The following is a 27,949-nucleotide window of genomic DNA, read 5'->3' as shown; positions in this document are numbered from 1 at the left end:
CTGTTTTTTAGTTACTATGTGCCCGAGCAAGGGTTGTTAACATTTAACTCTGTAAAGAATGTGAATTTCTATATGCATATGTATTTTGGAGGTTTCTTAGTGTTTTGAGGATTGTGGAGGGAAAAGGCGGGTCCATAGCTTTTTATCAGATTCTTGAAGGGGTCTATTTATTTAAGGACCTCTGGGCTAATAGGAGAGAAAGACATGTTAACCAGTCACTGTGGTGCAATGTAATCAATGTCATCATAGAGCAAGGTAAAGGGGCAACAGATTGACCTTGAGGAATGAGTTCATTATTTCAGTAAATGGTTTCATTTAGAAGGAACTTAGATGTGGTAGTCTCTGTTCTAGGTAATTTACTTATTATTTGAAATCTCCAGTATCCTTTTTACATAAATATTATATAATTAATGTATAATTGAGGAAAGGTTAATTAACTTGCTCCAAATCACGTAGGAGTACCTTCAAATCTGGATCTGATTCCAAAATCTCATTTTCTTTTCATCATGTTGGGGAAACACTGAAAACTGGAAACAAGAGTGTAGGATTATGCTTGCATTGTTAAGCTTGATAATAACAGAAGTGGGTCTTAAAAAATATTTGCTTTCCATCTTTATGGAATTTCTGTTCACTTACAAATTTGAAATAATTTGTCTATTATATGTTAGAATGTGCTTTTGTTTAATTATATTTTTCTTTTGAAGGGACCTTTTTAGGTTACTGTTACTCAAACAAAAAGATGACATCTATTATCAAATTAACTACCCTCTCTGGGGTCCAAGAGGAGTCTGCTCTTTGCTATCTTCTCCAGGTTGATGAGTTTAGATTTCTATTGGACTGTGGCTGGGATGAGCACTTTTCTATGGATATTATAGATTCCCTGAGGAAGTAAGTTACATTTCATATTTCAAGACTTTTATTAAATAAACTTAAAAAAAATCAGCTTCTTATTTCTATGCTTTTATAATACCATTTTAATGTTATAGAGGGTTGCTGTCTTTTCACTAGTTTAGTTCAGAGTAAAAGAATTTTATTTAAGCCAAAAAAGCTAAATAGTGACCATTTGGAAATCTTTTTTTTTAGTTGTAGATGGACACAATACCTTTATTTTTATTGATGCTGAGGATCGAACCCAGTGCCTCACTCATGCCAGACAAGTGTGCTACCGCTGAGCCATAGCCCTGGCCCTAAATAGTTACTGTTTTAACTTCAATTGACTTATAAGCTTTGTTTATTAAAATTCAGCAAAATTTTAAGTTAGTTGTTACTTGGCTAGTAGATTGCAGTAGAAGTTTTGTTCCTTAATTTCTGGAAAAAGGAAGAGTTTGTTAAAAAATTTTGACTCTTCTACCTTCCATGTGGAAGTCCTGAAGTTGCATTGCAGTTGCATTTTGATAGCTCACTTCCTGCATCTCGTGATGCCTAACATTGTGCCTTAGTTCTCAGAATAGCTGCGAGTTACAAAAGGATCCTAATCTACCAAAAATAAACAAATAAAATAAGTTCGGCTACTTTTGCAGAATTGTGCTAATTGTTGAAAGAAAGGAGACTTAAACATTTTAAAAAACTTAATGTGAAGGGAAAAAAACCCCAAATCACTTGTTAATTTCCTTTGTCAGTGAGAATGTATGCTTCATTGATTAATTGGTATTTACTCTAATGAATGTGCTGTTGGTCACCATCCTACAAAGCTGAGACAAAATCCGTAAATCTGCGACCATTTAAATATCTCCTCCTTACCAATGTTTGAAATTCCAAGCTGAGTTATTGCATTTAAAATGGTAACATAGAAGATAGCCCTTTAAGATCACCTTATTTGTGGTGTCTCCTTTTTTTCTTTTGTAAATGTGTCTAGACATCATGTTTAGATGCAGCTTATGACATGATTTTGTTATCTGTGTAGAGCGTGGTTAGTTACAATTGAAACTCACAGGTGTCGTAATTATAGCCCTTCATTTTGCTCTTTGTTTCCCAGTATTGTCTTCAGTCCAGAATGGGTGAATAGTTTTGACTATTCTACCTTTGCCTTTAAATACAAGAATAAAAAAGTGGTCACTGTTGGTTGTGTTCTCCCAGGCATGTTCACCAGATCGATGCAGTGCTGCTGTCTCACCCGGATCCTCTCCATCTGGGTGCCCTCCCGTACGCTGTGGGAAAGTTGGGGCTCAATTGTGCCATCTATGCAACCATTCCTGTTTATAAAATGGGACAGATGTTCATGTATGATCTTTACCAGGTAATTTGAACAATTAAGAAAAAAATTTTTTATATTCTCATCAGTGATCATTTTTAACCTTTTGTTTGTGTTATTCTTTTAGTCTAGACACAATACAGAAGATTTTACACTCTTTACGTTAGATGATGTGGATGCGGCCTTTGATAAAATACAGCAGCTGAAATTCTCTCAGATTGTAAATTTGAAAGGTAAAAAATATTATCTGTAGTAAATAGTTTAGTAAATAGTTGTACTAATAGAGGTTTTGTTTTGTTTTGGATTTTGTCTTTTGGTGCTGGGGATCAAACCCAGGGCCTTATGTGTGTTAGGCAAGTGCTCTCCCATTGAGCTATATCCTCAGCCCAGACTCATGCAGTTTAATCCTCTGAAAAATACTGAGAATTCATAATAAAATTTATGAGTAGGTGCTGGGGTTGTGGCTCAGTGGTGGAATGCTCGCCTAGCATGCATGAGGCACTGGGTTCAATCCTCAGCACCACATAAATGTAAAAAATAAAGATATTGTGTCCATCTAAAACTAAAAAATAAACATTAAAAAAAAATTTATGGGTGCTGTGGTCTGAAGACAAATTGTTAGCATTTTCTGCCTTGACATGGATCTCTGAACTTCCTGATTTTAAAAGTATGCCAAACTAAAAACTAACAATTTTAATAGCTCAGACCTTGTTATATTTAGCTTGGGAAAGGCTTATTTTGGTGTTGACAGTGTAAAATGAACAAAAGTAATGTGTCCAGATCCTCCTCCTTGGGGCTTATGGTTTGATTGAGTAGCTCAGATGTACAAATGTGGAAATTAAAGGAAATAAAGTACTGTAATGACTGAATTCTAGAATTGGGATATAAAAAGCTAATTTTTTAATTAGGTCAGGATGTCATATTAAGTCTATATTGATGATATAAACAGATGTTTTAGAGATTTTCTTTGAAATGAACTCCAGAGATCATGCCAGCGTTGGAAAAATGGTATACTAATGAACTGTTGGGATTTAACAAGAAACTAAGAATAGTATTAATAGTTTTACTTGCATTTAGTTTTTCCATAGGATAAATTCTTTTCCTTAATGAGATTTATATTTTTATTTTCTGTTTGAAGGTTAGCAAAAATGGAAACGCTTGATAATTGTACGATATAAATATTAAAATTTACGACTGTGAATGTTCTGTAGTGGTTAAGCACTTGCCTAGTATGTGTAAGATCCTGAGTTCAGTCCCCAGCACCACAAAAAATAAATTAATTAATTGAATCTTATCTGTTCCTATTAAATAATTTAATAGTGCGCTGACTTTAAAGTATAATCTCTGAACTTCTGTTTACCAGTACAAATATCTCCACAAAAATACATAATAAGGGGCTGTGGCTGTGGCTCAGTGGTAGAGCGCTTGCCTAGCACGTGCAAGGAGCTGGGTTCAGTCCTCCGCACCACATAAAATAAAGGTATTGTGTCCAACTACAACTAAAAAAAAATTAAAATATAAAAAAATACATCATAAAGTGACAAGTGTTTGTCTTCATTAAGGAAATGGGGATAGGAGAGTCAGATTTACTTTTTTTTTTTAAGTTGTTGATGGACCTTTATTTTATTTATTTATATGTGGTGCTGAAAATTGAACCCAGTGCCTTACGCATACTAGGCAAGTGCTTTACCACTGGGCTACAATCGCAGCCATCCCACCAGACTTATTTTTCACTATTTGCATTTTTATTTCTAAAATACAACCTTTCTTTAGGGTTGTGAAACCAATCTGAATGTTGTCATTATCTTGTTGACATAGGTAAAGGACATGGCTTGTCTATCACACCTTTGCCAGCTGGTCACATGATAGGTGGAACAATATGGAAAATAGTCAAAGATGGAGAAGAAGAAATTGTTTATGCAGTTGACTTCAACCACAAGAGGGAGATGTAGGTATATCAAGACAAAAGATAAAGAAATTGCAATTGGTATTATTTTATTTGAAGGGAAAATTAGAAGCAATTTTTTTTTTCCTTCTCTCCAACCAGAAATATAGAGTAACTTAAAAGCACCAAATAGTGAATGTTTTTGTTATTACCTGCTTTGTAAGGGGAAAGTTTGGTACAGGACATAAAAGTGATTTTATTTGTGTATGCACTCTATAAAATAGGTGTCTCCCTGCATGTGTTGCAGAGGAAGTGAATTTTTGTACATTAAATTAGATTTTATGCTCTTGGTTTACTATTTAACAGTCTTTGTGGGAGGGTTGTTAAGTCAGTAATTACATATAGCTATTTTTTATTATAATTATTAGTACATATACAGATTTATGGTTTTCACTCTGACATTTCCATATATGCAAATATAGTGTTGTGTCGGGGGCTGGTTACTGGGCATTGAACTCAGGGGTGCTTTACCACTGAGCTACATTCCCAGACCTTTTTTAGAAAATTTTTATTTTGAGATAGGTCTTGTTAAATTGTCCAGGGTGACCTCAAACTTGCAGTGCTCCTGCCTCAGCCTTCCCAATTGCTTGGATTACAGGAGAGTGCCGCTGCAGCCAGCCATATATGTGCCTTTTTTTTTTTGGTCCGGAGTACCAGGGATTGATCTCAGAGGTACTTGGCCACTGAGCCACATCCCCAGCCCTATTTTGTATTTTATTTAGAGACAGGGTCTCACTGAGTTGCTTAGCACCTCGATATTGCTGAAGCTGATTTGAACTCTCCATCCTCCTGCCTCAGCCTCCTGAGCTGTGGCATTACAGGTGTGTGCCACCGTACCTGGCTATATATTGTGCTTTGATCATGTCTACCCTCTTTTCTACTGTCATCTCATCCTGTTCCCCAATAATCCCCTCCTCTTTCCCTAATAGTTCTTCTACTTTCAGAATCTTTTTTCTCTTGATTTGCATTTCCCTGATGGCTACAGATATTGAGAGAAAACACATGATACTTGTCATTGTATTTAACTTATTTCACTTAACATGATGTTATAGTTCTATCCATTTTCCTGCAAATTACATGATTTCATTCTTCTTTATGGCTGAATAATAATCCATTTGGTATGCCATGTTTTCTTTATCTATTCATCTGTTGATGGGAACCTAGGCTGATTCCATATCTTGGCTGTTGAGAATAGTCCCACAATAAACATAGATATGCAGGTGTATCTTTTGTATGCTCACTTTATTTTCCTTAGTTCAGTACCTGGGAGTGGTATAACTAGATCATATGGTAGTTCTATTTTTAGTTTTTTGAGGAACCTGTATATTGTTTTCCTTAGTGGCTGTACTAATTTACATTCCCACCAAGTGTATACAGGTTCCTTTGTCTCTACCTCTAGCCAGCATTTGTTAGTTTTTGTTCTTTTGACAGTGGTCATTCTGGCTGGGGTGAGATAAATCTCAATATAGTGCCTTTTTTTTTTTTTTTTTGGTAGTGCTGGGGCTTGAATCTGGGGCCTTGTGCATGCCTGGTCTACCACTGAACCATATCCCCAGCCCTCAATGTAGTTTTGATTTGCATTTCCCTGATGGCTAAAGATATTTTTCCCCCATATCTTTATTGGCCATTCATGTACTACTTTTTTTTTTTCCCCTGTACTAGGGTTTGAACCCAGGTTTGCTTTACCACTTAGCTATACGCAGTCCTTTTTATTGTTTATTTTAAGACAGGGTCTCACTAAGGTGCTAAGGCTGGCCTAGAATTTGCGATCCACTTGCCTCAACCTTTCAAGTCACTGAGATTACAGGTGAGCACTACCAGGCGTGGCTCATACTTCTTTTGAGAAGTGTCTGATCAGGTTGTTTGCCCATTTTTTAATTGGATTACTTGTTCTTTCATTGTTAATTTTTTTTTTTAGTTTTTTTTTTTATTCTGGATATTAATCCTGCATCAGATAAATAGCTGGCCAATATTTTCTCCTATTCTGAAGGCCATTTCTTCACTGTTGATTGGTTCCTTTGCTGTACAGAAGCTTTTTAAATTTGAATAATCCTGTTTGTTCTTGCTTTTGTTTCCTGAGCTATTGGAATCCTGTTCAGAAAATTGTTGTCTATGCCAAGTCTTGAAGTATTTCTCCCATGTTTTCTTCTAGAAGTTTTAGGTCTTACATTATGGTCTTTGATCCATTTTTTAGTTGATTTTTGTACAGGGTGAGAGATGGGAAGCATGGTTCAGTCTTTTGCCTATGGTTGTCTGAGTTTTATTAGCAGCATTTGTTGAAGAGGCCGTCTTTTTCCAACATATGTTTTTAGCACCTTTGTTGAGAATCAGTTACCTGTAGATGAGTGCATTTATTTCTGGGTCCTCTAGTTTATTCTATTGACCAACATGTCTGTTTTGATGTAAATACCATTCTATTTGTTTATTTGTTTTTCCACATTTTTCCATGCTGTTTGTTACTGTGGTTCAATAGTATGTTTTGAAATCAGGTATTGTGATGCCTCCAGCATTGCTCTTTATGCTCAGGATTGCTTTGGCTCTTAAGGTTCTTTTGTAGTTCCATATGAATTTTAGAGTTCTTTTTTCTAGTTCTATGAACAATGTCTTTGATATTTCGATAGGGATTACCTTGAATCTATAGATTACTTTCAATAGTATGGCCATTTTAACAGTATTAATCCTTCTACTCCATGAGCATGGGAGGTCTATTCTTTTTTTTTTTTTTTTTTTTAAAGAGAGAGTGAGAGAGGGGAGAGAGAGAGAGAGAGAGAGAATTTTATTTATTTTTTAGTTCTCAGCGGACACAACATCTTTGTTGGTATGTGGTGCTGAGGATTGAACCCGGGCCGCACGCATGCCAGGCGAGCGCGCTACCGCTTGAGCCACATCCCCAGCCCAAGGGAGGTCTATTCTTTATCTAATGTTTTCAATTTCTTTCTTAGTGTTTTATACTTTTCATTGTGTATAGGTCTTTTATCTGCTTGGTTATTTTTATTCCTGGGTGTTTTTTTTTTTTTTTTTTTTAATTAAATTACTGTGACTGGAATTGTTTTTCTGCTTTGTTTCTCAGAGTGTTCATTATATTGGTATATAGAAAAAGTGTTGATTTTTGTATGTTCATTTTGTTTCTTGCTATTTTGCTGAATTTATCAGCTCTAATAATGTCAGATTCCCTTTAAAGGAGGACACAATAATAATAATTTTACATATTTCATTTGGTACAGCATTATTTTAACATTTTTGATGTTTGGTTTCATACAGGTTTCTTTTGCCATATCTACACATTGTTCATCGATATTTTATATTACAAGTAGCCTCAAGGTCTTTATATTAAGAAATATTTAAAACTAATAGATTGAGTTTAGACTCTTGTAATCATAGATTAATGAAGACAGTGTGGATGTTTGAGTAAATGGTAAACGAACTTAACAATATTGGAAATCAATTAATTGTGTCTTTTATAATATGACAAAATAAATTTCAAATGCCTTAGAATTAAATAGAAAAGAAAGTAATATTGGTGAGTTCATGAGTTAGTCTTTCTGGTAAACCTTCCTGGAAAAGGGAGTTTTCTGGAATACTTGTATATTCTAATAAAGGTAGTTGTGTGTGTGTGTGTGGTGGTGTGTGTATGTACACACACAAACATAAATATATTTATATATAAATATATAATTACATTACATAATATATATGAAGACACATGGTATGACTCTACTTTATGTACAACTAGAGAAATGAAAAATTGTGCTCCATATGTGTACTGTGAATCAAAATGCATTCTGCTGTATGTATAACAAGTTAGAACAAATAACTTAAAAAGATAAATATTATATATTTTATATACGATATATATAATATATATATATATATATATATATATATATAATATTCTAGTATTTAGTAATACTTGTATATTCTAATAAATACATTTCTGGGAATGTGTCCTTAAAAAACAATCAGAATGCAACTGAAGCTTTTTGTAAAGATGTTCTTTGAAAGATAAAATGGCAAAAAGAGACCTAAATATCAAGGAAATGATCAAATAAACGTAGTATAGACTTGATAGAAAGTTTTCACAATTGTTAAAAATTAGGTTTAGGAAAAAATTTTAATGGGAAAAAAAGCAGATATAGAACTGAATGTAGAAGCATACATGGATAGCCACTTTTTAAAATGTACACATAAGCTGGGCATGGTGGGGTTGTTCCTGTAATCCTAGCAACTTGGGAGACTGAAACAGGAGGATCACAAATTTGAGGCCAGCTTGGGCAACTTAATGAGACCCTGTCTCAGAATAAAAAATTTTAAAAAATGCATATGTATATGCATAGAAAAATTTATATGCTTAGAAGGATGAACCTAATAGTATATCAGTAATCTTGAATGATGGTACTCTGGAAATTTTTTTTTCTTTATACATTTTGAATTTATCAGATTTCAAAAAATTAACGAGCAAATATATTAACCAGGGAAATAAAAAATGCTTTTAAAAGCAATTGCTTATTTTTTTAAGAGAAGCTATTATTGTTTATTTGGAATGATATAAAATATTCTTCTTAAACTTTGTTATAGCCACTTAAATGGATGTTCCCTGGAAATGCTAAGCAGACCCTCTCTACTTATCACAGATTCATTTAATGCTACATATGTGCAGCCTAGAAGAAAACAGAGAGATGAACAACTTCTGAGTATGTATTATCCACTGTCCCCTTTAAAGAGCTTTGTGAGTGCATGGTAGCATGAATCACTGTGAATTGTGTTTAACTTAGTCAAAAGAGATTGGCTAACTACTACTTTTTTGAAGAAATATATGGCCACCTCAGTATTTTGTATAAGAAAATGCTTTTGTGGAATGGATGTGAATTGTCTTCTCCCTGCCATTCAACACATGGCTAGTTAGCTCTCCTGGGTGCTACTGGTATATAAAGACCTCATACATATTTAATAGAAAAACACACTCTAAAAGAAAACTAGAAGATATGAAGGTACAAATAGTCCTCTGGTTTGGCGTTGGGTGTTTTAATTATAATTAGTCATCTTGGTCTTCAAGAGCCTCTGAGCCATTATGGTTCACTTCTGCTTTGGTTTGAGCTGCTTCACTTCATTTTTTTTTTTTTTTTAATAAGTTGTATGAGATTTCAATGGGAAAATTAGATTTCACTATGTTAATACAATATTTACATATATATTAAATACATATGTTAATAACCACTACCTTAATTTAGGGCTGGGGCTGTAGCTCAGTGGTAGAGCAATTGCCTAGCATGTGTTAGGCATTGGATTTGATCCTCAGCACCACATAAAAATAAATAAAGGCATTCTGTCCATCTATAATTACAAAAAAAAAATTTCTTTTATGTATAAATAGTATATTGCATTTCTGTAATTCACTGATTTTAGAAAGCTCTTGCTTTTATTTGTTTGTTTATTTGCTAGAGTTTGCTTTTACCAAGTATTTCTAAGACTTTTACCAGAGCAAAGAAATCTATTTATAAAAATGCTTTTGTTGGAAGAGAATATGAGAATATGATCTATATTTTATTCTACATGTATACAAAATATATATTTTATATGTACACATAAATATACACACACACATATTTACACACAGATGTATAAAATTATGTGCATGTGTTTGAATGTACATATAAATTTGGAAATTAATCTTAACAAACTTCATATGGCTAGACAGGTGGTAAGTCCAGGATGACCTAGAAGCCCCAAGCTGGTTGCATTTGACCTAGTCATTGAATTTTTCCAGTGTTACAAGTACCACTTTCTATGTGGACTTGACATGAAAATGTTAGGAACTACTGATTTATAATTTTTCAGGAACTTAAAAAATTGAGAGTTAATGGTATTGTTTTTTACTCTTATGAAGATATATTTAACAGAATCAAAAGTGGATGTGCTGGGGTTGAGGCTATAGCTCAGTAGCAGAGTGCTTTCCTAGCATGTGTGGGGCACTAGATTTGATCCTTAGCACTGCATAAAAATAAACAAGTAAAATAAAGGCAAGCTGTCCAGATACAACTGCAAAAAAAAAAAAAAAAATGGTTATGGTGACTTAAACAAAATTCTTTCACTTTGTACCTGACCTAGTAATTGCTTATGTATAAATTATAGTGTTTGTCATAAAAAAAGGGAAACAGAGTTGTCTTTAATTTTATAGCAAAGTATTAATTTTGAACTACAAAGATTTTACATTCCTGTTTTCTAGCGAATGTCCTGGAAACACTTCGAGGTGATGGAAATGTATTAATAGCAGTGGACACTGCAGGCAGAGTTTTGGAACTTGCTCAACTTCTTGATCAGATCTGGAGAACTAAAGATGCAGGATTGGGTGTTTACTCCTTGGCACTCCTAAATAATGTCAGTTATAATGTGGTGGAGTTTTCTAAGTCCCAGGTTTGTTATTGTCCATAATAAAGAACTTTGCTACAGTGATTGGGCTTATGGACTTTAGTGTCTTAATTGCCTTTTGTATTTCATTTTTCTGAAGGGGTGGTTAATAATAATAGGTAGCATTAACTGTTTACTGGCTATGGGTGCTTTATATGTATGTGTTATTTAATCTACATGCACCCTATGAAGTAGTGTTTGCCTCCATTTTACAGATTAAGCAGGTTGCTTCTCTTCTAACTCTTGTTCTACCAGTCTGTAAAATGGGGATAAATATATATCCTACTTCATAGGATATAAATATTAGAATTCATTGTTCTTTCTTTTGAATAAGGTGTTTCTCTTGAAATATCAGTCTGTAGGGTAAGTTATTTATTTAGAACATATACACTGCCTTCTCTAAAAGATTTAGATCACTTATAATGAAACAGTACAGAATTTGATTTTTTAAGGATGAAATTTTTAGGGGTGTGAGGATCTAATGGGGAACACAATTTGCTTATCAAATGGTATAGACTTAAGCTACTGTGGGGTAAAAAGACTTGAAACAAGATAGAACTTGAATTCCTTGACTGTTTTAGAATACATTGAAGTTACAGTATTTTCTAATAATTGTCATCTTTTTTTCCATATTAGGTAGAATGGATGAGTGATAAATTGATGAGATGTTTTGAAGACAAAAGAAATAATCCATTTCAGTTTCGCCATCTCTCTTTGTGCCACGGTCTTTCTGACTTGGCTCGTGTGCCTAGCCCCAAAGTTGTACTTGCCAGCCAACCTGACCTGGAATGTGGATTTTCAAGGGATCTCTTTATTCAGTGGTGTCAGGACCCTAAAAACTCAATCATTCTGACTTATAGAACTACTCCTGGGACTTTAGCACGTTTCCTAATTGATAATCCTTCTGAAAAAATTACAGAAATAGAGGTGAGCAAACACTGTATCATATAACTGTTTGGGGGTATTTTATGCATAATGTATAAAAATCAGGGACCAAAAGCAAAACTTGAAATTGTTTTGGAATTTTTTTAAGAATAGCAGTAGAGAAGAAAAACAAAAATAAAAAAAAAGAATAACAGTAGAGAGCCTTTTTTTTTTTTTTACTTTTTAAATTATACATGACAGTAGAATGTACTTTGTTACATCATACATAGATGGAGGATAATTTCTCATTCTTCTGATTGTACATGATGTAGAGTCCCACTGGTCATAACTCTATTGTTCCCTAGCCCCCCTTTCCTTATTGTGAATTAGCATATCAGAGAAAACGTTTGGCCTTTGGTTTTTTGGGATGGGCTTATTTCACTTAGCATAATATCCTCCAGCTCCATCCATTTACTGGCAAATGCCATAATTTCATTCTTTTTTAAGGCTGAGTTAGCCTTTTACAGCACAAACTTACAAGCCTCTTCTCAATCTTAAACTCCTGCAGGGTACCTTCTAGAATCATACTGGGAGGGAATACATATACACAGTATCTTCTTTCTCTGAAAAGTTCCCTGTCTTTGCTTTCCCTAATTGAAATCTGGCTGCTTCGCATAGTGTTCTTTTCTATAGGCCTCTTAAATAGATAGGCTTTTCCTTTTCTCATTTCTTCTTGTGCTGGGTAAGTCTCCTCCTTGTTCTGTGCTACAATTTTTAAGCCATTTTTCTTTTCTTTGCAGCTTATGCCATCAGACCTGATGATATATATACGAATCCCTCTTTGTTTCTGACATTTCTTAATCTTGTGGTTGTTCTCTGTCACTCATCAGTGATTTTAGACCCTAGTTCATGGCCTGCTTGCCCACTTGTATTCAGGACTCCTTTCTTGTTGTCTTGAGCGTCCACATGGCTGCTCTGTCCAGTTCTTTAGTCCTCTCAGTTCCTTATGCCTTTTTCTCAGTGAGCTTTCCTCCACTCTGCCCTGGCTGTCCATTCCCCTCTCCTGCCCTCTACCTCAACTCCCCTACTCTGATCTTACAGCTGACTTTCCCTTCTACTCCCATGTCAAGAGCTCTTTGGTTCCACTGAGACTTTCAGTTCGTGAATCTCACTGTCCAGCATTCTTATTTAGAGTCATTGATCCATGATTAATCATTTAGTAAACACCTTTTAATCTCTTACCATTCTTCTGTTTATTTTACTCACCTGGCAAAGCCTTGGCACTAAACTATTTGCTTAGTCTGTACCTGCATTCAAGCAGCTTTTTCACTGGAGTTAAATGTGACCGTGTGGATAGGTTTTTCTATATTTTCATGACTTCACATCTCAAAAGGGCACCTAGTATTAGCACTCTATATTCTATAGGATATTTGTTTTCTCTCTCTCTAGTAAGGACATTTTTATGCCTCTAATTCCTTAAATGTCCTATAATACACTCTTATTCATAGCACATGATCTTGTCTGAAAAGTAGCAGAGAAGTAGAAGTAGTCAGACAGGAATTCCTGTATCTCATTGTCACTAAATATACTAACCTGTTCCTGCATCCAGACCTGCTGCCTTAGCAGACAATTAGCAGAATGACCAAGATGCTAAAAGATGATTTGGCTTGATAACCAATCCATCAGATCTGTCATTTTTCCAAAACTAGTATCATTGACTCTACTGTTTATAGTCATCGATATTGGATGGTTTGGTTAATAAGTGCCAGGGTTGTGTAAAGTTTTAGATGATTACTTTTCATTTTGTCTTCATAGCAACCATTTAAAAGATCATTTGGTTTTTAAAAGCTAAGTTGTATCTTTGCCTTATATAACCTATTTATAAGAAAACTGTAATATTAGTAAATAATATCTGATATGTATTGACTATAAATACAGAATTGTTGAGCAAAGGATTCAGAGAAAGTATATCAAAGTAAAATACTGTCTTAGGTTACTTAGTAGCTTAGAAATACAAAATTAAAAACTCAGAAGTACTTAAAGCAGTTTAATGAGATATAAAATACTGAATTTAAAAATTTTAATTACTAGAAATTTAATTAGGCCTGATATGCCATTTGAGGAATTAATAAAAAAATATTAAAACTTTGAAGAAAATGACATTCCAATGTGTCCTCATGAAATCTGAAGCAGCTGAAATAGGATATGACAAATTTTTAGGGCTGGGGATATGGCTCAAGGTAGCGCGCTTGCCTGGCATGCGTGCAGCCCGGGTTCGATCCTCAGCACCACATACCAACAAAGATGTTGTGTCCGCTGAGAACTAAAAAATAAATATTAAAAATTCTCTCTCTCTCTCCTCTCTCACTCTCTCTTTAAAAAAAAAAATTTAGTATTTAAAAAGTAATACTTGTGTTGAGGATTCTTTTCCTGCTCACCTTCTTAGGGATATGTCTTCTGCAGTTATCTCTTCTCTCTCCATCATTCATCTTTTTTTCCCTCTACTTGATCATATCCCAAACAATTTTTACACTTACCTTTCCCCCCTCCTCCTGACCTGCTCTTCTCTGTCTTCCTCATGGGAAAGCTTCCCCTTATACTCGAGCCAAAAATCTAGAAAATTAAAAATGCTCACTGAAGTATAATATATACTGAAATGTGCATATCATAAGTATAGTGTGTGATATTTTTCACATATTGAACACACTTGTATAGCCTGCACCTAGTTCAAGAAATAGAATCAGCCCTACATACGCCTACTTCCTGAATCTGTCTCTCCCTAACCCTGGGGGTAGCCAGTGTCCTGTACAGGTTATTAATGCATGGATCATTCAACTTATTTTTTTTGTTACTTTTCTCTCAACATCCACACCTAGTTCAGCAAGTTACATTGACCTGACCGCCTGACGTATCTTGTATTATCTACTTTTCTCTCTCTCTTCTGCTGTCATCCTAGCCCAATGCTAAGTGTCTTGCCTAGACTCTGCAGTAGTTTCTGAACTGGTTTTTCTATTTTTACTTTTTCATTCCCTTAATAATAAATAAAATAATAATAAAAATAAAAGGTGACCAAAGCCATCTTTTATGTGGTGGTGGTAAAAAATGCATATAATTTGCTATCTTAACCATGTTTAAGTGTACATTACAGTAGTGTTAGTTTTTTTAAGATTTTTTAAAAATAATTTTTTAATTGTAAATGGACACAATACCTTATTTTATTAGTTTTATTTTTATGTGGTGCTGGGGATAGAACCCAGTGCCTCACTGCTAGGCAAGTGCTCTACCACTGAGCCACAATCCCTGCCCCAGTGTTAGTTTTTAATGGTGCTGGTGATTGAACCCAAGGCTTTGTGCATGCTGAGCAAGTGCTCTACCTTTGAGCTACATCCCTAACCCCATTTTCTATAAACCCCAAGGATTCAGAGAAAGTATATCATTCCTTTTTTTTTTTTTTTTAGTTGTAGATGGACACAAAACTTTATTTAATTAACTTATTTTTATGTGGTGCTCAGGATTGAAACCCAGCCCCCCACATGCATTTTTAAAAAAATTTTTATAAATGATCGATGGAGACCAAAGTTTATGATAGCAGTGGCATAATAAATCATGAAGGTAAAGGTTTTATTAAAATTTATTTATGGGGGTTAGTGATATAGCTCAGTTGGTAGAGTGCTTGCCTTGCTTGCACAAGGCCTTGGTTTCAATCCCCAGCACCACAAAAACAAAATAAACTTATTTATGAATAAAGTATCTATGTGAGTTACTAACTGTAATGAACAAAAGACACTGTAATGAAACTTGTTTTCAGATAAATTACTAGACAGATGTGGGATACCTATGTAAACATGTAATTCACTTATATTAGAAGTGCCTGAATTTGGTTTAACTTTTTTTCCTTTGTATTTTGAACTAATTTCAAACTTAACAGGAAAGTCACAAAAATAGTATGCCCAGATTCCTCAGTTTTCAATGTTTTTACTGGATTTGCTTTATATATATTTGTCCTTTATGATGTGTTACCTTTTTCTTTTTTTAAATATTTACTTGTCGATGAACATTTATTTATATGTGGTGCTGAGAATTGAACCCAGTGCCTCACACATGCCAGGCAAGCACTCTACCACCGAGCCACCACCCAGCCCCCTTTTTCTTGATTTGAAAGAGTTCTTAGGAAAAAGTAGCTTCTGATATGCCACTGTTTTTCTGTTTCTTTTAATTTGGTGAGACTTAAAGGTTTTTTGTTGGTGGTGGTGGTGGTGTATTTTTAATTTTTTGGTACCAGAAATTGAACCCAGGGGTACTTAACCACTGATTGACATCCCCAGCCTTTTTTTTTTTTTTTTTTATTTTGAGATGCAGTCTTGTTAAGTTGCTTAAGGCTTTGTTAAGTTGTTGAGGCTGGCTTTGAACTCACAATCCTGTCTTAGCCTCCTGAGCAGATGGCATAACAGGTGTGCACCACCACTCCTAGTTCTATCTTTTGAGCTTTATGTCGTATAAGGGTTTTATATGCCTCATCTACTCCAAATCATAAAAATACTTAACCTGTATTTTCTTTTTCAGATTGCCCGCTGCTTTTTAACCGGTTTCAATTAAACCCACCTTAGATGTAAAACAACTCAATTTTAGTACTAATCTAAATAGGATTTATAATTACATTAATGGAAATTTGTTTAATTTCAGAGAAAAGTTTAAAGATGATGAATCAATTTAGAACTATGATGTATCTCACATCCCACTGCCTTAACCCCCAATACTGATATTTTGTCTGTTGTTTTTCATTAGTTGAGGAAACGTGTGAAGCTTGAAGGGAAAGAACTTGAAGAATACTTGGAAAAAGAGAAGCTAAAGAAGGAAGCTGCTAAAAAACTTGAACAATCAAAAGAGTGAGTTATTTTCATAAATAGTACAATTTTATGTATGTAATTTGAAATGTATTTCTAAGACTTAAACATTCAGTTGAAAATATTTCAACTTTCTTAGGACTTCATTACTTTTGTTACATCTTTCAAATGGCTAAAGTAACAAATCCTTTTGGTGTTAATATTAAACATATTTATGAACTGGCAGTTAATGTTTTATAAAATATTGATCCAATCATATTAAGTATTTTTATGATATCACTCAAATTAATATTGAATTAGTCACTGAATTAACATTCAATATTATTATTTTATAAATATTAATTCAAAATCTGTTTGGATGTTTGTGACCTTGATCTATTCCAAATTCCTCCTAGGGCAGATATTGATTCCAGCGATGAGAGTGATGTGGAGGAAGATATTGACCAGCCGTCAGCTCATAAGACAAAGCACGACCTGATGATGAAAGGTGAAGGTAGTAGAAAAGGAAGCTTCTTCAAACAGGCAAAGAAATCTTATCCCATGTTTCCTGCCCCAGAAGAAAGGATTAAATGGGACGAGTACGGAGAGATCATCAAGTATGTGAGCACAACAAAACCTTTTTTATTTAAGGATCCAGTGTTTAATTAAACACAGTGATTTAGTCTTTTTGGTCACCATGTACTTTAAGTTCTGAGCATCTTGGCTTAAAGGATATAGATTTATAGTTTGAAACATAGAAATGTTGAGGAACATTGGAGAATTAATATTAAGGGAGAAGTGATAGTTTTATTACTTAGTTATAGGGAAAGTTTAAAAAGATGACCTAGACTTTCCCCCACTTGAGAAGAGAAGTAATGGCCATGCTTGGGTGAAGGACATAGGATAAAAAGAACTTGCAGTGGTAATTGTAGTTTAGGAAGTGGATTTAGTTACAAGAGGAATATGAGATGAACCATGGGAAATCTACACCCTCTACTAGAAAAACTACTGAAATTATGTTCTGTTTGCAGATTTGAATACACCACTAACCTGTGTAGAAATCCTCAGGGTGCAGTTTCTGTTGTTTCCCTGGTTGATGTCAGGTGCCTCAGCGTAATCACAGTGTCTTTCACAATCCAGTTTTTTCCTACTTTTCTATTCATATTCTCTCTCTCTCTCTCTCTCTCTCTCTCACACACACACACACACACACACACACACCAGAGATTGAACCCTGAGGTGCTCTACCACAGATCCACATCCCCTGCCCTTTTTTTTTTTTTTAATATTTAAAATTTTTTTTTTTTAGTTTTTGGTGGACACAACATCTTTATTTTATTTTTATGTGGTGCTGAGGATTGAACCCAGCTCCTCATGCATGCCAGGTGAGCGCGCTACCACTTGAGCCACATCCCCAGCCCCATCCTTGCCCTTTTCATTTTGTATTTTGAGACAGGATCTCACTAAATTGCTTAGGGCCACCCCAACCCTCCCTGATTTTTGAGACCAGGTTTCCCTCTGTTGCCCTCACTTGTGTCAAAATACTGGGCTCAAGCAGTCCTCCTGCCTCAGCCTCTCCAGTAGCTGGGACCACAGGCTTACACCTCCACCTGGCTTTGTTTCTCTGTATTTCTTGTTCTTTCTTTCTTTCTTTCTTTCTTTCTTCCATAATGCTGTCTTCTGCATGTAGAATGACTTAGGTCATTCTTAGGTATAATTAGGAAAATACCATTTCTACTTGGCTGTCTAAAATAATGAGGAAACATAACTTCACTCTAGCAAGTTTGCTTACTATTCCACTTGATAAGTGGCCTGTGTGTTTAACATATGGACTGTGCTCTTCAGCTTCAACGTCCTTATCTGAAAAATGGTGATAGGAATTAAACGAGGTTGCTTTTTGTTGTTGGTGGTTTTATTTTGGATGCTAAGGATTAGACTCAGGCTATACTCCCCAGCATAAGGTTGTGTTTCTCAGGCACTTAGTATAGAATCTGGCTCATAATAAATGTGCTTTAAGTGGTTGCTACTGCTGTTGTTACTCTTTAGATTGTTGTTGGAGATATGGACTACCTGGGTTTTTCGAGGAGATATGGATTCTCAGGAGTGGGAATGCATTTGGGAGTAAAGCATAGACAGTTATAGGAGGTTAGAGAGAATGTTAAAAGATGATTTTGGTTTTACTTTTGGTTAGGATTCTGATATTGGAAATAAAAATGGAAAGAGCAATGTGTTAATAATACATTGAAATTAAGATGAAGGCTATGAGGGAGCTAACAATTTTTTATGCCAATCTTTTCAGTGTTGTGCAAATAGTCTTCTGCTTTCTTTGGGCAGAAAGGAAGTAACTGGGGGTCTTAAATACGTTAGAGGAGTTCTGAGATTTATAGGTATTGGGATTTGATGAAGGAAACCACAAACATTGGCCCAAAGTAATGATTGATAAGAATGTATGAGGGCTGGGTTGTGGCTCTGAGGTAGAAAGCTTGCCTACCATGTGTGAGGCACTGGGTTCGATCCCTAGCACCACATGAAAATAAAATAAAGGTATTGTGTCCACCCACAACTAAAAAATGAAGTGTTTTTTTTTTTTTTTTTTAAATGCAGGACCAGCTTATGACAGCACATGTTATAGCCACTGAGGTCTTCTAATGACCTGTCAGAAGCCTTTCACTAGTTCATGTGATGTGCTTAAAGAGCATTTTTTAGTGTTAGGAGAAACATAACATATATAGTCATCTGATAATTGATATTATGAAATTGTCCTGGCTTTGGATCAAATGCATATTTAAGTCTTAAAATAATGTGAGGAGTCTAAAAATTATGCCACCTACTAGTTAGTTATATGTATTATATAATATTAGCTTGCTTTTTACTACTTCTAATTAGAGACTTATTATTTAGACCAGAGGATTTCTTAGTGCCAGAACTTCAAGCTACTGAAGAAGAAAAAAGCAAATTAGAATCTGGCTTGACAAATGGAGATGAACCCATGGATCAAGATTTATCCGATGTTCCTACCAAGTGTATTTCTACAACAGAGTCTATTGAAATAAAGTAAGTCTTTTTACCTTGTTTCAAAAATGAAATTTTCAAATGTCCTCTGGTAAGTTTATGCTTTTAAATTTTAATATCAGTGGTAGAGCACTGACTTGCATGCACAATGCCCAGTGCCAGAAAAATGGTAATAATAATTTATTTTTCAATGAAAAGACTTGTGAAGAATGATGGTATTTTCTCTTCATTAACAGTATTTGAATACCAAAAGAATTGATTTAGTGGTTGGAGGGGGATGAGTTGAACAGGAAATTTTACATTTACTTGGAGAAACATTTATTTCTAGCCTTTTAGTAAGTGCAAAAACAGGTGGAAGAAAGTAATACAGCTCAAAAATTTAATTTTTCTTAGTAACTGCTCATTTCACAAAATGTATTCCTTGACTCAAATATCTCCAGTGTGCTAATGTCTAGAAAATTTAATATGATCTGAAGTAGGTAAGCCTTTTTTCCCTTTTACTTAGTATATGTTAATAATATCAATAAGTGATTATTTTGGAAATTTTTTTTTTTTGAGTCTTCAGTGAGCAAATTGGTTTATTTGTTGCAGGGATATCTTTTGTATATACTTTGGTATAGCCAAGATGTAACTAATGCTATTAACAATATAACATGTATTTCTCAAATCATCATTTATATATTGTATGTTTCTTTACTGATGATAAAATTCATTTTTAGAAAGCCTAGTTTTTATCGGAAAAGTAAGCTTGAATAATCATGTTTAATTACAGAGCCAGGGTTACTTATATCGACTATGAAGGACGCTCTGATGGGGATTCCATTAAGAAAATCATTAATCAGATGAAACCACGACAGTTGATCATTGTCCATGGCCCACCAGAGGCCAGTCAAGATCTGGCAGAGTGCTGCCGTGCGTTTGGTGGGAAGGATATTAAAGTGTACATGCCAAAGCTACACGAAACAGTCGATGCCACCAGTGAAACACACATCTACCAGGTAAATATGCTGACAGTTGAGCCTCTTAGAAATAAGTACTTTTGTTGCATATTAGGACAGATACATTTGGAGTACCAGGGGAGGGGGCTGAGGCCTATGTGGCTCCTGCCTTAGTGTATCCGATAGTCTGTGGGTTTACAAGTCAGTAGTGTTTCACACACACTTAGATCTCCACTAGCGGAAGTGCAGAATGCCATGAGAATGGAAAGAGGAGGACCCCACCCATATTTGGAGGTGTAGGAAAGGTTTCCTGGAAAATAACTAATCTGAACATCTGCTAGGATGCAGCTGGGTTGTCGGGACAGATGGAGTAGGAAAGAGGAGCAAAGAGTGTTCTAGGCAGAGGGAACAGTATTTATAAAAGTATAGAAATAAAGAGAATGATGAGTGTTCAAGAATGAAAAGTAAAAAAAACAAACCCCACAGATATCAGGGTTCTTCTAATTGAAACAAATGGAGAAATGGAGTCAGGCATAGAAAACAGGATTAGTATAGAGGAGAGATGAACTTTAATCTGGTTGTGGGACAAAGTGACAGTTTAAAGTAGGGGTGAGGTCTTTATCAGGGGGAGGAAAACAAGGGTTAGAATTTCCCAGGCAGAAAAGTTATTCTGAACAGAGCAAGAGGAAGCAGCATTCCAAGAACATGGAGGTGTGAAACTGCATGGTGTGTTCAGGAAAGCACAAACTGCTCATAACTAAAGTACACCAAGCACCAGACGGGAGACTGCTCAGTGGTTCTCAGCCTTGGATACACATGAGACCCATCTGAGTGTTCTGGTCTCAATCTCACTAGTTATATTAGTACCACTGAAGGTGAGGCCCTGGTGTTAATATTGAAAACAAACAAACAAACAGATTGCCATGTAATTCTGATGTGTAGTCAGGGTTAAGAAAACCTGCACTTTGGAAAGTAGATAAGAACCCTGATGATCTTCCAAGAAATTAGGTCTTTACAGGTCATTCATTGTGAGGATCAGATGAGTGAAAGATTTTCAGATTTTAAGCGTATGTTAGAGTTAGAAAATGACAGTAAGCAGTTATATTTTATTTGTTAATTTATACTCTGGGTGTTATTTCCCCCCCTCCCACTTGCATATTCAGGTGAGATTAAAAGATTCACTTGTCAGCTCCCTTCAGTTTTGTAAGGCAAAAGATGCTGAATTAGCATGGATAGATGGTGTCTTAGACATGAGAGTTTCCAAAGTAGACACAGGAGTTATTTTAGAAGAAGGAGAACTAAAGGATGATGGTGAAGACTCAGAGATGCAGGTGGACGCTCCTTCCGATGCCAGCGTAATAGCTCAGCAAAAGGCCATGAAAAGTCTGTTTGGAGATGATGAGAAAGAAACGGGTGAAGAAAGTGAGATCATCCCCACCTTGGAGCCTTTGCCACCGCATGAGGTAAGAGCCCATGCCTTTTCTGTCGCTTCCTTAAGTTTTCCTTCTCCTAGTTTTCCTTGTATGTTTTTAACTATTTAAAGTATATCTTATATAGGCTAATTTTGGAGTTCTTAAAAAAAGATGAATCAAGGTGTGTTTCGGTATGTGTGTCAGCTCTCTATGGCTAGTAACAATTTAAAGGAAACCGTTAGCAAATCTTCTGTTTCATGATGTGTTTTTTTTTTTTTTTTTTTCCTGTGATGCTGGGGATTGAACCCAGGGCCTTGTGCAAGCGAGGCACTCTACCAACTGCGCTATATCCCCAGCCTTCAGTGTGGATTTTTAAATATCAAGTTTGATTGTGGGGATCACCTGAGAATGTCATTCTCTTGCATTCCATTTTTGTGCATTTTCAGTTCATTTTAATTCACTTTTGGTTTTGGTACAGTTAGAAATCTTTTATTAGGTTTGATTATAATTCTAGGCTAGTATTTACATGTTCTCAAGAGGTATCTAGTTCATTAGCAAAGATTTTAGGTAATGAAACTTAGAACAGTATTAAAAACTGTAAGAGTCCCACATGGCTTGTCAGGTGAAGTCTGCAGCCCTGCTATAGGGCTGAGACCAGAGAAATAGCCTGTCATTGGAGTCCCTTCTAGTACTACTCTTGAAATTAGGAGGAGGAATTAAGAGAATCTTTTTTTCTCTCTAAAGCTAGTGTTTTTCAGAACAATTTCAAGGAATTGAAGCATTAGGCAAGATCCACTTGACATTCTGATTCTGAACCCATGGCATCCATTGCATTCACTCTGAGGGAGGAGGGAAAGTGGAAATGGGATTTTGGAAGAATTATCTTCCACACTAAAAATAAAGGAAACTAAGATGTGAAAAAGGAATTTTTGGTTCATTACTGCTTCTTGGCCTCTAGTTGACCCTCTCTGGGCAAGTGTGTGAGTGAAGAGTATAACATCACACTTGTCCTTTATTAGGAGGCATGACTAATAAAATTGTGAAACATCAGAAGATGTGAAGGGCTTTGTAATGTTAAATAATGAAGCAAGATTCAGAATAACAAATTTGGAATGTGATTTACAGTCTTGAAACAATCTGTTGAAGGACTTCAGGGAATAATGGAAAATATTTTAGAGATCACGTAGAGTTTTTTATACAGTACAACCTTGTGTTTGGTATTTTACTTGAGGTTATTCTTTTCCCTTTCACCTCATCCAAGGTTCCTGGACATCAGTCAGTTTTTATGAATGAACCAAGACTATCAGACTTCAAGCAAGTTCTTTTACGGGAGGGGATTCAAGCTGAATTTGTAGGAGGTGTACTTGTTTGCAACAATCAAGTAGCAGTTCGTAGAGTAAGTATGCTTTTAATAAGGACCAAATCAAACAAGATGCTTCTGATGTTTTTGTCACTTTGAATTACGAAATTCTTTATTAGTAATTTCATAAAACGAAAGATCAGTAATTTATATTTATAATGATGAGCTTGAGGCTTATAAAAATGATAATTTTATGGTAAATTTATATTATTTGAATCCTCTGACATTTTTGTGTCTTAAATTCACTACTTGAATATTATATCCATAATTCTGTGATTAACAGCAACCCATTTCCAGACCAATCATAAAGTAATCTATTTAATATAGTTTGGTTATTATGTCTGCATATTAATGATCAGAAAATGTACTAAAGAGCTTTTTTTTTTTTTAACTTGATTTCTAGACGGAAACTGGACGCATCGGATTAGAAGGCTGCCTTTGTCAAGATTTTTATAGGATAAGAGACCTTTTATATGAACAGTATGCTATTGTGTAAAAGACAGGATGTCAAGAAGTATCTGCTTGACCTTTCTAAGAAAAAGGATTCTTATCTTATTTTAAGCTTTTGCTGTTTTGTTTTGTAACATATGAAAGAAATCTGCCAGAAAAACTGAACATGTATTACATTTTTAAAATGTGTAAATAGTGGGCTAAGAGTGTAGCTCAATGGTAGAGCGTTTACCTAGCATGCTTAAGACTCTGGGTTCAATCCCCAATGCTATTAAAAAAAAAAAAAGGAGATAGAGACCATTTTGCTAATGCCCAAATGAGCTCCCTACCTTTGGCTTTCACTATGTTAGAGGTCCTAACAAGTGTACAGGCCTGAGAATTGAAGGTAATTGGTTTCTTTTACAGACCCCTTATTTTAGAAGGACTTTTTACTTGAATACAATACAACTTAGCAAACCAGTTCATGGCCTTAGAGAAACATGGTTTGCAGGCAGTCTTGCAAACTGTTTCTTATATTTTCTGGAATGAAAAGTGAGAGTTATTTAAAAAAGATGTGTTACAAAAGAGAAGCAAAATTGATAAAACAGTTTTTTGAGCTTAGGGATTTAAAAAACAAAACAGCATGTGTGCTATGACTCTTGAATTCTAATATGCAATCTGTTTTTGCATGGAGCATATCTGCTTCATGCCTATATTGCCCAGTGACTCACTTTTGTGTGATGTAGTACACATTTTGTTCAGAAATCATTTTTTCATTTCTCCCATTTCTTGTTTTATCAAGATTCTGTTGTTCAGTTTGAATTATGATAGCATCATTTAAATATATGTCATTTAAAGGAACTCCTGGATGTGTTATCGTCTTAAGAGTTCTCATACAGGTTAGACACATCTTAGCTATCACCTAGGTTACTGCTGTATTTGAAACTGGTTAGTGCTCTATTTTTAAGAAAACAAAGTTAAACCTCACATTTTTATAAGATAATAGTACAATTTAATTAAAAGATGTAAATGTTTTAATCTCTTAGGATTGCTCTCTCCTAAGGTTACCTAAATTGTGGTTGGATTTTATACACATTACTGCAAAAGTACTAAAATTGGATAAGAGTTTCTTTGCTGTCCCGATATAGTATAAACCACTTGTGTTTGAGAGTAAAAGTTGAATATATGCAATTTTCACTGAACTTAAGCAGTGAAAACCATGTTGCCCTCCTGTAATCCATTGATGATTTTTTAGAAAGTAGCTTAATCATGGCAGACCTTGACACTTATTTCTTCTTAAGTACCTAAACCTTCTTCTTTACACTTAGTATTTTTAGGAGCATCAGTTTCATTTAACTTATCTGAAACTATGTATAATTTAACCCAGTGATATCAGAATTGATATTTGTTTCAAATGCTTCCAAAACTTTACTGTGGATTATCATGCTAATGGCACTCATCTGTGATCCCAGCTGTTTGGAAGTCTGAGGCAGAAGGATCACAAGTTTGAGGCCAGCCTGGACAACTTAGTGCACCCTGTCTCAAAATAAAATAAAAATTTTTAAAAAGACATGAGGATGTAGCTCAGTGGTAGATGCTTGCCTAGCATGACTCAGACCCTGAGTTCAATCCCCAGTACCTCAAAAAAAAAAAAAAAAAAGGAAAGGAAAGACAGGTTTAGAGCCTTCTGATACTGAAGAGCAGATATACAAACCAGTGTTTCAGATGGTGATAAAGAGTATATTTTCTTTTTAGCACTTAAAAAAAATGTATTTTAAACATTTTTTTTGTCTCTTACCATATAAAGTCTATAATTCTATTTATATTCCATGGGAAAGAAAGTCTGCAGTTGTTTCATGGTTTAAAGCATCTGGTTATGCATATTACATCATAATACTAGTATTGAAAAGATTATTTCTTGCCCAGCCCTTCTATGGTTTTATGAACAGGAATTAAATTTTACAGTAGTGCTTTAAGGTGGCTGTGCTAATAGTGTCATTGGAAGAGTAATACTTCTGCCCATTTCTGGATGACAGTATTACTAAAATGAAGACTTTTAGTCTCAGTTACTTAGGAAAAATAGAAGTTTTAGAAACAACGATGATATAAATCATGAACTCAGAGAAACTCAGATTTTTATTGTTTAGAATAAAAAAATAGCATGTGGACTATCAGATATCTACACATATTTTTGTTAAGAAATTTTCTTGTATTGCAGTGGGATTGTACATGTCAGGTATCATTCCAATTATTTCTGTTTTCATGAACCAGTAAGAGACCTGAAACAGAAGTGGAGGGAATCAATTATGTAAGGAGGGCTTATTACCTTTTTTTAAAAAATTGAGGTACAATTTACATACTATAAAATACTCATTCTTTTAAAGTGTATATTTCATTTGTTTTTGGTGTATTTAGAGTTGTGCAACCACTACTACTATGTAATTCCAGAATATTTCATCATTCCAAAAAGAAACCCCTTACCCATTAGCAGTTATGCCCATTTTCCCTTCTCTCTAACACATTGTTAATCAGTAACCATTCTATCTTTGTGGATTTACCTCTTCTGGACATTTCATAAAAATGGAATCATGTGACACGTGGCCTTTTGTGTCTGACTTCTTTCACTTAGCATGATGTTTTCAGGTCTCATCAATGCAGCATGTATCAGTATCCTTTTTAGGGCTGAATTATATTCTATTGTATACTGTACACATTGTTTATTACCAGTTGCTGAACATTTTGAGTTGTTCCCAGTTTGGGGCTGTTATAAGGAATGCTCTTTTGAACATCCATATATGTTTTTTTGTATGAGCATAGATTTTCAGTAATTTTGAGTTATGTACTTAAGAATAGAATGGCCGGATCATATGACAACTCTAACCATTTGAGAAACTGCCAGAGTACTCTCCAAAGTGACCACACTGTTTCATGTCCCACCTACATGTGCTTGAGGATGGCGTTTTCTCTGCATCCCTGCCAATCTTTATTATTCCCCATCTTTTTATTTTAGCCAGCCTAGTTTTTGAGGTTTTGATTTGCATTTCCCTAAAGAATAATGGTGTTGAGCATCTCTGTGCTTATTGGCTACTTGTATGTCATCTTTGCAATAATGACTGTTCAAATTCTTTGTCCATTTTTAAATTGGTTTATCTTTTTGTTGAGTTATAAGTTTTGTAATTACTTTATTTCATTCTTTGGCTTTTCTTCACTTGGTAGATACTTTGAAGCACACACAGTTTATAATTTGGGTGCAGTCCAATTTTTTCCCTTTGGTTCCTTGTACGATATTTGGTTCCTGTGCTCTGCGTGTCATTTCTTAGAAACCATTGTCTCATCCAAAGATAGAGACCTATTTTTTCTAAGAGTTTTGGTTTTTGAAGTTAGTTTTTTCACCCATTTTGAATTGATTTTTGTTTAATGTGTGAGGTGGGGAATCTAATATCATTTTTTAAATCAAAATTTATGATTTCATATTACATTAAAAAAATCTGACCCAAAGAACTGGTGGTTACAGACTTGCAAAGGGAAGCAGTGGACAGTAGAGAGCTGCCCATGGGCTGCACTTGAAGGCGAGCCCTGGATGGCTGCAAGGCTGTCTCCAGGAGGACTGAGCGGCCAGAGCTGAGCAGAGTGCAATGGGTGCAGGGAGAGGACCGCCCTGCCCTTCCTCCACCCCGCTCTGGCCCTGGCGGTGCTCTCTGGCTGCCTGTTTCCAGAGCCCAGCAGCCCATCATGCAGTCCCCGGCAGTGCTCAGTCCCCAGCAGTGCATCTGTTACCCAGCTGCTGTGCAGTGTGTGGAACCACCTACCCTGTGGGGACACCTGTACCCTGAAGAGCTGCATGGCTAGGGGCAGGACCAGCAGCAGACAGCTGAAGGTCACCGCCTTCTGCCAGGGCCCTAATTTTATTTTTTTGCATGTAGAGATCCAGTTGGCTTGGCATCTTGTTGAAAAACTTTGCCCATTGAAGTGTTTTGCCATCCTTTTTGAAAATTAATTGCCCATAAATGTTAATAGACTCCCAATTCTGTGTCAGTAATCTATGTATCTACCTGTATGCCAACACCACACTGTTTTGAATTCAGGAAGTGTGAATTCTCCACCTTGTTCTTTTTCAAGATTGTTTTGTCTGTGCTGGGTTCCTTGTATTTCCATGAGAGTATTAGCTTAATCAATTTCTGCCAAAAAAGCCCACTCATTTTTAATAGGGAAAAACAGCAGTTGAAGTTTACAATTTAAAACCTTGAATGCAATGGCTAAAAGGGACTACAGAACACATCTAGTTCAACCCACTTATTTTAGTGTTGAATGAATGAGCCTGTGAAGCAAAAAGAATTTGAGATCCACATAGTTAAAGAGAGCTGGGACCGGGACCCAGCCTTACAGAATTCAGTCACTTCTATGCTGCCGAGTTGCTTGTTCAGTTCACTAGTGTATATTCACTTTTCTTAGGAGCGACATGTTCAGTTCATGTGCTCTAAGAATGGCAGCTGTTATTTAGGACACTAGCATGCTGAGGAGATTGATTTCCATTCTGTATCATGGCCAGTAACAGCCAGAAAGAGTAAAT

At 35.3% G+C, this 27,949-nt stretch overlaps 1 protein-coding gene across 2 annotated transcripts in view; it reads left to right on the top strand.

The window, feature by feature from the left end:
• Nucleotides 1-26,993, top strand: part of Cpsf2 (cleavage and polyadenylation specific factor 2) — a 33,321-nt gene extending 6,328 nt beyond the window's left edge. For both annotated transcript variants that reach the window (XM_077799654.1, XM_026394235.2), the window contains 14 exons: nt 705-888; nt 2,077-2,236; nt 2,319-2,424; nt 4,010-4,139; nt 8,712-8,827; nt 10,360-10,547; nt 11,178-11,468; nt 16,191-16,291; nt 16,645-16,845; nt 19,130-19,282; nt 20,013-20,238; nt 21,342-21,641; nt 22,852-22,986; nt 23,354-26,993. In XM_077799654.1, the coding sequence (XP_077655780.1) occupies nt 740-888; nt 2,077-2,236; nt 2,319-2,424; nt 4,010-4,139; nt 8,712-8,827; nt 10,360-10,547; nt 11,178-11,468; nt 16,191-16,291; nt 16,645-16,845; nt 19,130-19,282; nt 20,013-20,238; nt 21,342-21,641; nt 22,852-22,986; nt 23,354-23,446 (2,349 nt within the window). In that variant the 5' untranslated portion in view covers nt 705-739 and the 3' untranslated portion in view covers nt 23,447-26,993. The remainder of the gene's footprint in view (nt 1-704; nt 889-2,076; nt 2,237-2,318; nt 2,425-4,009; nt 4,140-8,711; nt 8,828-10,359; nt 10,548-11,177; nt 11,469-16,190; nt 16,292-16,644; nt 16,846-19,129; nt 19,283-20,012; nt 20,239-21,341; nt 21,642-22,851; nt 22,987-23,353) is intronic.
• The last annotated feature ends 956 nt before the right edge of the window (nt 26,994-27,949 follow it).

The sequence above is a fragment of the Urocitellus parryii genome, chromosome 6, assembly GCF_045843805.1.
Source record: "Urocitellus parryii isolate mUroPar1 chromosome 6, mUroPar1.hap1, whole genome shotgun sequence".
Taxonomy (NCBI): domain Eukaryota; kingdom Metazoa; phylum Chordata; class Mammalia; order Rodentia; family Sciuridae; genus Urocitellus; species Urocitellus parryii.
The sequence above is the reverse complement of the archived record's forward strand: the minus strand, read 5'-3'. Positions and strand labels throughout refer to the sequence as shown.